Here is a 12,531-nt window from a genome sequence, read left to right as displayed (position 1 = left end):
TGTCACTGATCCTCAGGGAGAGTTTTCATCAGGTTTGTTTTTAGCTGAAGAGTCATGGAAATACTAAAGCTAACTCATTTTTCTTTCAGAATGTTCCAGTTATTTCCATACCAGCTCTTTCAAAGCAGAAACATACACTTTTAAACTGGATTACATTAAATTGCTCAGATAATAAACATTATGTAGTTCAAATCTTCCTGTGTCTAATAAAGAAATCCTACCATTACCCTAGAGTAAGCAGATTTGATCTACTTATTTCCTTCCAGTCCATGAAGGACAGATTCTCACACAATTAAAATCAGGAGGCCAGTTATGCTATCAAAAACTTTGGAGGGAAGCTGTCTGTCCCTTAGCTGCAGTTATAGAGTCAAAATGTGGTTAGAAGTAAAATTTTGTATAAAAGCCCCACAAAAAACTAGATTCATTTTGGGCAGCAGCTGTTAATAAGAGCTGTTAAGCAGTAGAAACAGGTAAAGGTGATGTTACAGAACTTTGCTGCTTTCTGAGCTTTTTGGGTGTATCTTCTTAAATAATTATCTTCTTGCCAAAAAAACATTTGGCTGTTTATACCAGAATTGATCACTCTTGGTCAAAAATTACTTCACAAATTCATGGCATCACATGATCAGCTGTGTAGTGTGCCCAGAGTTTGCATCAAGGATTCGGACCCTTTTCAAAGTTGCCTTTTTCCTCTCTCTCTGGTACAACACACATGAACACTGTGCACAGCTTGTTTTAGTAGTTTGTCTTAATAGTTGTATTGTCTCAAATTTCTGGCAAATTTCTCTTTTATCCTCACATGGGTTACTGACAGTGGCACTGGAACTTGAGGCCTCTGGATCCCAGTGCCTCTGCTGTAGTCACAAGTATATGAACAGGAAGGATGTATTTGGTTGATAAAATCTTGATGCAGCCCAATCACTTCATAGGATAAGAGACTCACACTCATACAAGTTCAGACCCAGAGTTCCCCTACAACAGCAGGGTCCAGGAAAGCACTGAAAGATCAATGTTTCCATTCCAGAATGATTAGTTTCTCTTTCAGGGTGACATTTTCAAGCACACTAAGTGACTTTTTTTAATTTTTTTTTTCCAAACATGGCTAACTAATCTAAGTTTTCCAAACAGTTTGACTGTATTAAGTTACCTTCTCTTTTTAGTTTTCCAGCTGTGTATTTGGATCTTTATTTTCCTGGGTTCTGCCCTTACTCTGAGTTTAATCTCGCACAGAAGATAAACAGATCCAACCTGCTCTACAATAGTGCCCTTTAGGGTCTGTTTCCACTTCTGAAAGAGCATACAAAGTGCAGTGGGAATTCCGTGTTTGTGTTTGAGTGATGTCAAACAGCTGTATTTGCTTTACAAATTGAGGGCACTTTTTATAAAAGAGGACTGGCCTGGAAGCCAAGCCTTACCCTGCCCTTAGTTCCCTGGCTGACCCCTGTACAAGTTCCCAACATTAAAAGGAGTACTGCACGTAGCCATCTCTGTAATGAGAAAATAAAACCAGAGCTCCATTGAAGATGGGCCCAAGAGCATTTGGTTACTCACAACTACTGTGAACAGTAAAACACTCCTAGAAATTGGCAGATATCATTCCAAGCACACAGAGACACACAAAATGAAAGATGAAGAGATGCTGTTCTGGCACAGCTACACTTCAGAGAACAGCCACATAATGTAGTTAAAATGTGTAGTGCAATAAACTTCCAAAATCAGCACAGATACCAGACAACACATGGTGTGCTAAAACTGCAGCACCCCCAGAACCAGCCCACTCCCCAGCCCAACCAAACTCATGCAGCTCTCAACAAAGAAAATACTCTTGCATCACGAGAGAAATGTCATCTTTCACCTGTTAGGCCTGGGTCTGTCACGGACTGAGGCACCAGTACTTCAAAGCTTAGCTGGTACTGAAGAGCACAAGGTGGTCCTGTTGTGCTGAATTATGACTTATGTTATGGATGTTATTTATTTGTAGAAGGCTGCTTGTGAGAATTAGGAGATTTAGGGAATAAAATAACTTTCAGTAATCCTGTCAAGTGCAGAAGCTATTGGAAAGGAATAAATGTCATTATAGATAAATGAGGTTTTCTTTTTTTTAGGAAGGGTTACGAGAAGAGACAAATAAATTTCACAACTTACATAAGGACAATATAAGAAGATTCCCATGTAATATCTCCCTGGAATTTGTAATTACATCTCTTAGAGTGAGGTTACAGGTCAATCTGTAAGGAAGCAGACAAATTTTGAAAAGCTACCTATTTGATGGGTGTTGCACAACAAAGATTCTGGAATTTCCATTTCATCTATGCAAAAACATTCAGCTTAAAAGTGTGATAGGTAATTAAATAGGATAATAACAGTGCTTGCAATACTAAGAAAGCCACTGTCTATCTATGCATGTTTATTTTTCTTTCACCACTCTTCCAGATGAAGATGAGTTATTTGCCTTTTAAAATCAGGTTTTACTGATATTCATATGTGGGACACTGTATACAGATATCAAAAGAAATAAAAATTAAGGAATGCACCTCACTCTACACTTGGAGATTACTTTTCAAGGGCCACAGAGGAATAGTAAACCAGTTAGTACTAAGGAACTGTGCAGTGAATAAACAGAAATTAGGCAGAAGAAAATTGGTAAAAAGCAATAGTAAACGATAACCTAGGCATAAACTTTTAAAGATCTTTAAGTATCCTCCTGCTCTTACTGAAACCTCAACAGGAGGTCAATCTTACTGACCTTCTACGCCTTTCTGATTCTGACACAGGTCACTAGTTCACTTGATGCCAGGTCTGGAGCCTGACACCTTACTATGTTAAACAATAACTTACATTAAAAGTGTGTTCAGGATGGAGACAGCTCTCATGGCAAGGTTGTTTCATGCACTGTGGCATTAGAATCCAACTAAAAGCAAAGTCCAATCCAAACTCAGCTGAAAGCCTCCCACTGATACCAGCTGAACTAAGCAAATACAATTTGAATAAGATACAAAGGTTAGGCACTGCAAAGCAGCAAACACCGGGATATTTTAGAAAGAAGATTTTAATTTTTGGAAGAAACAGGTTTTCTGAAATACAGAATCAGAACAGAAAGACTAAGTAATTTATTAGTCATAGCTTTCATTATGGACAGATGGTTCCTACAGCAAAAGTATAGAAAAATAATTTGAATTCAAGTCTAGAAGACCTGCAACTTTTCATATGCAAAAAAATAAATCCAACTAGTCATAGAAAAGTGGTTGATAAGGATGGAGAACAGGGCTGTGCATCTGAATAGCCATTATTATATACATTCCAAACTTAAATGAGCATATTTCCTCAGCCTCATAAAAATAGTTTGTCCATGAAAAATACCAATATGTAATACATTTAATACAATTTATACTTGAACTTAAAGATCTCAGATTATGGAATAATAAGCTAAAATCAAATGAACTGCCTTTTCAACTCTTCCTGTATATAACAAAACTCTCTGTGTATACAGTGTGCATGCATGTATGTGTATACATGCACAGAAAGAAAGAGATGTATAGAGATTTGCTGAAAAATTCTACAAGATCATCTGATTTCATTGCAGACCACAGCATACAGACTTTCCGGGATCCTTCTAACACAGGTTGTTCTACAAAAAATAATGTTGCCTGGTATAACCACATATCTACAAGAGGCTTTTGCTATTATGAATTTAATTATCAATTTATTTTTCCAATCTAGATTTCATTTTTCTAAGAAGTAAATGCTGCTTTGGTAAGATTCCGTACTGTCACGACAAAATAAATGTGAAGATATTGGGGAAAGCCTTGAAAGTATGATTTAATTTTGATAATTAGTAAGTAATGAAGATACCAACAAGTTTTAAGCAGCAACAGATTTAAAAGACTATGTTCTGACTTATTTTCTTCACCAACAAGCATTTCGAGCAAGAAACTAAAATCAAGAGATTAAATTTCTCTGCCTGCCATCACTGTGACATTTTAAGCCACCAAAGTCACAGTTGGCACTGAAAGAACAGTGGCATCAGCAGAGACCTCCCTCCTTGCAGGACATAAATTGCATTGGGACACCCTGCCAACACTGCCTTGGAAAGGCCTGTGATCTGCAGCGTCTGGTGTGTGGTGCTTCCGACGGGTCTTCTCCGAATGTATCGGATTCTCTGTGGTCCTTGCAGTTGTAGACTGCTCTTGATTTTTCATAGCTCCTTTATTTTTAGATCTGAAGCTGTTATGCTGCTGTCTTCTGTGTTCAGACCTGGCGCCGCTCTTTGTATTTTGATCTGCCTCATTACTGGCACCTTGTGCCTTAAGAGATCCATTGAGCCGCATGTTTTGGTGCTGTGGGTTGAATCTTCGTCTCTGGCTAGAAGGCCCATTCTACCCAGGAAGAAATTGGATAACTGTTAGGTTATTTGAATCCTTCCAACACGACAGGAAATATAGCAATTAGAATTAACAGTGTAACTAGGAAAAGCAAAACACTATACCTTTTGACTGTTACAGTTCTCTCCTTATTACACTTAAAAACTGAACTACTAGTACCATGCTACATCTGAGTAGTCTGAAAATATAGATGGCAGGTTCACAACTGATGCCAAATTAAAGTCTGCCGTGATTCAAGAGAATACAGAAAAACCAGACAGCTCAAGAGCAGCTGTTGAGGAAAGGATTCTGTGGGTTGTAGTCAACAGAAATTGCATATGAGGGTGCCTTGGAAGCCAAAAGGACCAACACTGTTACACATGACAGGACCAAAGGGAACAGCATGAAGCTGAGGTTTAGGTTAGATATTAGGAAAATGTTCTTCACCCAGATTGTGGCTGGTCATTGGAACAGGTTCCTCAGGGCAGTGGTCCCAGCACCAAGCCTGACAGAGTTCAAGAAGCCTTTGGACAATGCTCTCAGGCACACGATGTGACTCCTGGAGATGGTCCTGTGCAGGGCTCGAGTTGGGCTTCAGTGATCCTTGTGTGTCCCTTTCAACTTGGGGTACTCTACGATTCTCTGAGCAGTTAAGAAGTGCTGAAGAACTTGACACTGAATGATTTTTTCCAAAATCATGAAAATACCTTTCCTAGTAAAGTGTTGTGAAAATGCTACAGTAAGACTGCAGGAAGAACAGAAATTAATATGTAAACTAAAGTCAAGTGAAGCATCCACACTGTGGAACAGATGTCCATTGTGATATCTTGTTCAGAGGATGCTCTGATCTTTACTAGGAAGCGGTTGAGCTACACTTTATTTGCATGCCTGCCAGGGCAGCTGATTCCATGTATGTACTGACACTATGTAATGCTCTTTTGTTTCCCTTCAGGCGTCTGCTTGATCCTAAAATCCCTTCTGGGACAAAATTCAGAGCAACTTCAGCGACAGCTTTACCTAAGAACAACAGCAGAAGGACATTCTAAGGTGCTCATATAACAAAATAGCTTTCAATATAGGACAATACTATAAGCTGTGTCATAGAGCTTCTGAAATAACATGCTTTTAAACCCAGCAGGATTCTACTTTTAAAATGTATCTAATAATTGTGCTTCAACAGCACATCAGCTGACCATTTGGTAAGTATCAGGACTAAATGTTTCTCCATCACAGCACATAGGGCAGTTAGCTATTATGGAGGGTTTTTCTTTTTCAGTCTATTAACTGCCACTAGTCACTTCTGAACACCTGACAGCCGTCTTTGCTCATATGGCATTTCTGGTATTTCCACTCCGAATGCTCACGGTGACTTGAAAATGAAACTGGAAAATATATGCTTGCATATTTTCAAAAAATATTAATTAAATATAAAGACTGCAAACCAGTACTTGATTTTGTATTAACAACTTTCAATGCTGCATATTTTCCTGAAATTTCTTAAGTAATTTAGTTTAGTTCATAACTGGTTTCTTACCTGCTTATTTGTTGGAATTCCTTGAGAAGAAGATTCTGTAGGATTGGAAGAAAGATGACTTTGTACTTTAATGCTGGCTGTTTTATTATCAGAGTTCTTGGCATTACTAGAGGACTTTCGTGTGTGTGTGTTTTGCTTGCCAGTTGTTGCATGAGAGGTCATTGAAGACAGCACTAAACTGCATGGTGTCCTTGAGGAATAGTTGTTCTTTGGGTGAGAAACTATAAAAGAAAAAGATTATGTGCTATCAGTTAAATGATCAACATCTAAACATAGGAATGTATTATTATTCTGCTTACACTTAATTTTGGAAGCATTGTTCCAGCCTCACTTTAAATAATGAAGTAAGCTGGACAACTTGGGTTGGAGTTAGGCCATAGTGTTTTACTTCTGTAAAATGGCCTCATTGTGAAGCACTTCTGGAGACAGAAGAGCCAATGTGATGGCACTGCACTAAAACTGGAAGGAGCCTGGCAGAAGGCCAAGCTTTCGTCATCCAAGAGAATTTTTCAAAATTCCTGGCACCTGTTGGTTTGCTTGTCAACTTTTAATCAGTTGAGCTGAACATGCGCTGCCAGGACCACTCCATGCACTGCTTGTCCTATCAATAATGCCCCTGTAACAAGAGTCTTCATGCAACAAAGGAAGAAATGTGGGAAGTGATATGCCAGTAACTCTCTTGACTGCTTGAGGTCAAAGGAATTTGTGTCTGCAGACATCACAGATTAAATTCTATTCCAAATTATTCTCTGATCATGGAACCATGGCTGTCATTGCTGTCTACATATGTACTACCTACAACACAGGCAACAGCCATGAAAGCTGCCCTAGAAAGTCTAAACATTTTTAAGATGAAATAAAAAACAGTCTAGTGCCTGTTGCTTATCCCTCTCTATGGAGATGGGTAAAAAAGGTTCTTCTGTACCATGAATATCTATAAAAACTGGAACTGAATGCAATGCAGTAATCAACTTCATGTAGACCATGGCAGTCTGCACCATCAGGAACCACTACTGCTCATCTCAGTATATTCCTACTCCCTGCTTCTTAATATTTTGACATCGCCTGATTTACTAAGCACTGTCATGTCTGGATGTGAAATGCACCAAAAAAATCCTTATTCTTCTCTGCATTTCCACAGGCTCTTAAAGCTGTTTCTGTGAAATAGCCCCCAAGCAGTCTCAAAGAGATGCTGAGGCTAACAAAGTTCTTGATCTTAATTTTTCTGATTATGGAATTTTTCTGTTTCCTTCTGGTACAGATGACAAAACTGAGGTTCACTTCAGAGAGACAGCTGCTGTTTTATCCAAGACGTACTTCTACTTTTTCACTTTTAGTACAAAGAAAGAAGGTAAGGAAAAATTTTAGTAACTGAGCATCATCTGTTAGATTATTTAAGGATCTTACTTGTAACAACATCAGCTACTTCTCCTACTAGGTGCCCTCTTCAGCAAAACAATGCAATGATCTGCACAATGGACTGAATTTTCTCTCTGAAGCTCACTGAGGCCAGCTGTCACTGAATTCTACTGCTCTCTAGACTGCTGCACATGGAAACCCATATAAAGACTCAGGTGCTTTTCACAAAAATCTATTTTTAACAAAAAAGATGTACAAGGAAAGGATACAACTTGCCACTGGGCATTCTGGCTATTTGTTAGTCCAATTATTTTTGTTTCTTCCTGGCCTTCATTGTGAGTGTATGCTGTCTACCCTCTCCTCATGCTAGAACATGCCTTGCTTTGCACAAGCTCTGTGGGTTTGGTTATTGCTTTTGTTAAAGCCCTCAACAGTGGCTGTTCTTAGCTATAGGCCTCATATAACTTTGCAGCTCCTAGCAGGGTATGGGCCTCACTGTGAGATACTCCTAACAGAAACATCTTTTGCACTGAAAAGCTCTTGTCAAAGACATCCAACATCATGAGTTGCTCATCTAAAGTCACTGAGGGCAGATAAGAACTAGATTCTTCAGACAGTCAGTGCACTATCAGTCATTTCTAGGATGACACTGCTCCCCTACTCTTTCGACTTCACTGACCCAATTTGAACAGGCCTGCATCAAACTACGCTTATGTAATGCTTTACTGAAATGAGGTATAAATAATTAATTTGCTGAATTAACTGCAGCTGGAAGTTATTTAGGAAAGTAGTTCAATGAGTTTAAAAAAAACCATCTATGGTTGTATCAATAGCAGCTGTGGTATTATTAGTCAGGATAATCTCTATAGAATTTTCAATCTCTTATGCTTCGGGGTACGAGATAGGGTCTACAAGGTGATTGTAAACAATTAGATGCATTACTGGGAAGTTTATGCCTTCTTTTGAAACATCCTGAGTTGGCTTCAGCGACAGAGAGGATATAGGGTTAGATGTATTTTCAAAGTGTTCTGCAAAAGCAATTCTTATGGTCTACTGAGTTAAACTGGTTATGCCTCCAAGCAGTCAGTTCTTTAACTGTGCAGTCACAAGATCATATTGGCAGATTGTGTAGTATTTTCTCCTTTTTCTGTTTTGAGTAACTACTTGAAAGCATTTATCATTTTCCTTCCACCAAGATGCACTAGTTCAGTACTGTTTTAACAGTTTTCTCCTGGATAATGGTACTGATGGGATACAATGGGACAGGGTAACACTTTGGACAAAGCATTACAGCATTTACTTCTTTAGGCGGAGGGAAAAAAGCATGACAAAGATGAGAAACAGGCAATCTCTTATTCTGCAAAAGGGACATTATACTAGAAGCAAAAAAGTGAACCTAAATTTCCAAGCAGAAGGGTAGATGACTTGAAAAGAGGAGCCTGGAGAAAAGGAGGCTGAAGGGAGACTTTATCACCCTCTACAACTACCTAAAAGGAAATTGTAGCAAGGTGGGATCAGTCTCTTCTCCCAGGTTACAAGGGACAGGATGAGAGGAAATAGTCTCCAGTTTCACCAGGGGAGGTTTAGATCAGATATTAGGAAAGATTTTATCATGGAGAGGGTTGTTAAGCATCGGAAGCGTTCAAAAAACATGTGGATATGGCAACTGACGACATAGTTTAGTGGTGAACATGGTGGTTGACTGGGGAACTTTGTGATCTTAGAAGTCTTTTCCAACCTTAATTATGCTATGATTTGAGACTCCATTTATCTCCTGAAAAACTCAGTGAATAACCCAGTGAACACTGTTATAAAGCTGGGGAGTTACTTCCTAGCAGGAGAGATCTGAATTGGCCTCACAACACTATGCTCACACAGAGAAGCTTCCTATTGACTATTTACTTATAAATTACTGAATTTGCATATTCCCCAGAGCTGACTTTTATTTCCACTTGGAAATCCTGTTTAGATTGAAAGCTCCAACTGATCTGAGTAATACCTGTAGATCTCTGACAAAGTGGGCAGTGCACACCTGCAGATGGAGTGTGCAGTACAGGCACAGTGAGTCGAACACGCCGCACACTGTAAAGGTGACCTGTGTGTGTTCAGCGAGCCTCCTGCATCCAGAGACACCACTCACAGTGGGCTTCCTGCACCTCACCCCTCCCAGCAGCACAGGTGCCTTTAGTTCTGCTGAACAGTTAAGTAGAACACTGTGTTCTGAGAAATTCCATGTGAGAAATCACCAGCACTTACTTTCTCCACAGAGCTGAATTTGGGTCTTCAGCTGTTCTGTATCACAGGAAAATCGGGCAGACCTGCCCAGCTCTTCGTCATATTTCCGTTCACTCACAAAGTGCTGCAAAATAAGACATGTTAACAGTGATTTACATTATGAGCAAAAGACTTTATGGATGGTAAAGGAAACAACTATCTTAAGTTCACTGTAAGGCTCAACAAACTCTTGACCCTGCCCTGTACACAGGATTTTTATGCAGAACCAAATATTTTCCCGTCCTTACCAAATTACATGTCTCACAGCCCAGTGGGAGCTGATCACTCCCACACTTGGGAAGTGGGTCATTTCCTCAGAGAATATGTGTTTGGTCACTGAATCTGAAGCTATCAGGTTTACTTGTTAACTGAGTCTTACAAATGATACACAAACAGCAAAACTCCCCACTGCTACACTGATGAGACAGCTTACATTTCTCTGTACATCATCTGTACACTGCCCAGAGGTGCTATAATGCTTTAAGAAGCTATGCTTTCCATATGGAAAGCTAGTTACTCGTTGGCCTATAGCAGGACTGAACAGCCTGGGCATGTTAACGTGACAGCTCTTTCTTGGCTGTTCTGCAAACAGCTAAAATACCCAAGCAGAAGTAAATGCCTGACCTTAATTTCAGCCCTGAGTTCAGACAGTTGTGCTTCAGCCATCTGACTGGCGAGGTCCGTCAGTCTCTTCAGCTCCTCAGCTTTCTTCTGCCGAGCAGTCAGGATTTCCACTGCCAAATACCAATAGTCAGCCATTAATGGTAGGAAGGTAAACTGCTCTGGAATTTATCAGTCTTTAGGCATTAACACTGTACATCACACATGAGACAAATACATGGACCCTTGACTTCAACTGGACTTCCAATATGCAGCTTGCACAGATTAAGTCAATCAGCATATTTAACTGAATTGCCTGATGTTGAAAAAGACCTGGAAACGGGATAGCTGTCGGGAAACCAAAGTTAAATCAATCCTTCAACATTTAAACAAACAGGGGTAAAGACATATTGCTTTGAGTTTTCCAGTGCTTTAGTTTTAATCACAAAATCAGGGAGTCTTCCACAGAGACACGGAAAGAAGCATTACATTAAGTCACCAGCCTATTTCTGAAGACAGGCTATATTTTATCTACACAGGGCTATTTCACTTCCTTCGTATACAGTTTACATTAAAATCATTGGCATTGCAATTTTGCTTTCACATGCAGAATATACACAGTTGCCATTTCAACTGTAAAGCAGTATTGAAGGTCAACAGTCTTTATGAAAAAGTACTAAATATTCTTTACTGCCTGTCTTGTATATTTTATATAAGGAAGAGGTGAACAGTTATATTCTTATAGGGAAAGATTAACCATGAACCACAGAGCAATGATCTAGTAACATACAAGATAATAAGATAATACCACATTACAATTTTGGTGGAAAATGAAATATATGCAAACGCTATTACCTACATGGTGACTCAGTGTAAAAGCAACAATTGATTAACTGGGTGTTGGGATCAGTACTTATGGCAGAGAGGAAATACAGCACTTAAACATAAAATAAAAACAATCATAGTCCTTTGCCTAGACCTTACACATACAGTCAGGGTGAGCAGTGGTTGTAAACTATTCTAAGGCCACAGACTCCATTACAGCTGTGGAGATTTTGGCTGCTTTGCCTTCTTTTGCCACAGATTTCTACAGCAGACTTGGCAAGTCATGTAACCAGCTTCCACTTTGTAATGCCATTTTTAAGGTTGGAATTAATGATATTTCACAGACAGCTTGTTTCTCTACCCATTATCATTTATTTAATCAGATGGCACCTTCTTTTTAAAGTACCATAGAATCTTAAATAGTTTGGGTTGGAAGAGACCTTTAAAGGTCTCTAGTCCAACCCCCCTGCAATGAGCATGGTCATCTTGAACAGAATGGGTTGCTCAGAGCCTGACCTTGAATGTTTCCAGGGATGAGGCATCTCCCACCCCTCTGGGAAACCTGTTCCAGTGTTTCACTGAGTACAACACGGTCCAGCAGGCACAGGGAGACTCAGCTGCACCTCTGCAGCTACCTGGGAGCAAACAAACCATACGACGGGGGAGTGTGTGTCACACAGGAGAGGGAAGGCAGCGGGTGGATACAGTTCCTTCAGCCCTGTTGGCAAATCTGTGCCTACATTATTACTTATGCTAAGAGCAGGTGTGTATCTATCTCTCTAGATGATCTTTTAATTTTGCTTTTGTGGAATAAGGTCTACAAGAATAAGAAACTTTTATCAGATTAAATGAACCAGTTTACTAGCTGGTTTCCTTTGTCCAAGAGTTCTGATTTATTGCTTATTCTAGGTAATACTGATATTGTTCCTCCCCAAGATCAGCATCCTCTTTGCTGAAGTGTCTGCCCAAAACATGATCTCATCTGATAGTAGCACTCATCTCCACATGAGGTGCCAGCCAAATACCCATTTTTTTAAAAAACTGAAATGATCATATTTGGAATTTTTCCTAGCGTTGACAGTAAGATTACCCACTGTAAAATAGTCCTCCAGTGCGGCAAAGAGATATGAAAATAAATAATATTATTTATCTCTTGGTTCGCATGTTACAGTCCTATAACAACTTTCTGTCTAAGTTTTTGAAGGCACTTTACAGCCTACAACAGCCTTGAGAGACAGCAGAAACCACACTGTTAGAAACAGGTACAGAGGCCATCCACTCTTATGCAGGGAGCTGGCATGAAAACAAGGAAACAGAACATGTCATGTGCAAATGCAGCACTTTGCATGTCTGTAGATAAGAATTAGGTTTACTTTCTACAAAAATTACTATTAAACCTGGCCAAGATTAATGAAAGGGCCCGATAATACCATCAGCCCTGGACAGTGGATTTCCAAAATGTGGTTTTGTTTATGTATTTAGGGGTTAGATCGTCTGCTGATCAATGGGAATTCTCCCATTGGTTTTCCTGGGAGTGAGTGCATGCCCTGTAGCTGATTATGGCTATCTGGTCTCTGC

General features: G+C 39.5%; 1 protein-coding gene across 6 annotated transcripts in view; it reads right to left on the bottom strand.

Annotated features, from left to right (window-relative positions):
* Nucleotides 1-3,031: 3,031 nt before the first annotated feature.
* SPATS2L (spermatogenesis associated serine rich 2 like) overlaps nucleotides 3,032-12,531 on the bottom strand; it is an 83,375-nt gene continuing 73,875 nt past the window's right edge. For all 6 annotated transcript variants that reach the window (XM_017836219.1, XM_017836203.1, XM_017836239.1 and 3 more), the window contains 4 exons: nucleotides 10,153-10,262; nucleotides 9,511-9,613; nucleotides 5,896-6,116; nucleotides 3,032-4,376 (listed from right to left, as the gene is read on the bottom strand). In XM_017836219.1, coding sequence (XP_017691708.1) covers nucleotides 3,981-4,376; nucleotides 5,896-6,116; nucleotides 9,511-9,613; nucleotides 10,153-10,262 — 830 coding nt within the window. In that variant the 3' untranslated portion in view covers nucleotides 3,032-3,980. The remainder of the gene's footprint in view (nucleotides 4,377-5,895; nucleotides 6,117-9,510; nucleotides 9,614-10,152; nucleotides 10,263-12,531) is intronic.

This window comes from Lepidothrix coronata, unplaced genomic scaffold (genome assembly GCF_001604755.1).
Source record: "Lepidothrix coronata isolate B3197 unplaced genomic scaffold, Lepidothrix_coronata-1.0 Scaffold7, whole genome shotgun sequence".
Taxonomy (NCBI): Eukaryota; Metazoa; Chordata; class Aves; order Passeriformes; family Pipridae; genus Lepidothrix; species Lepidothrix coronata.
The sequence above is the reverse complement of the archived record's forward strand: the minus strand, read 5'-3'. Positions and strand labels throughout refer to the sequence as shown.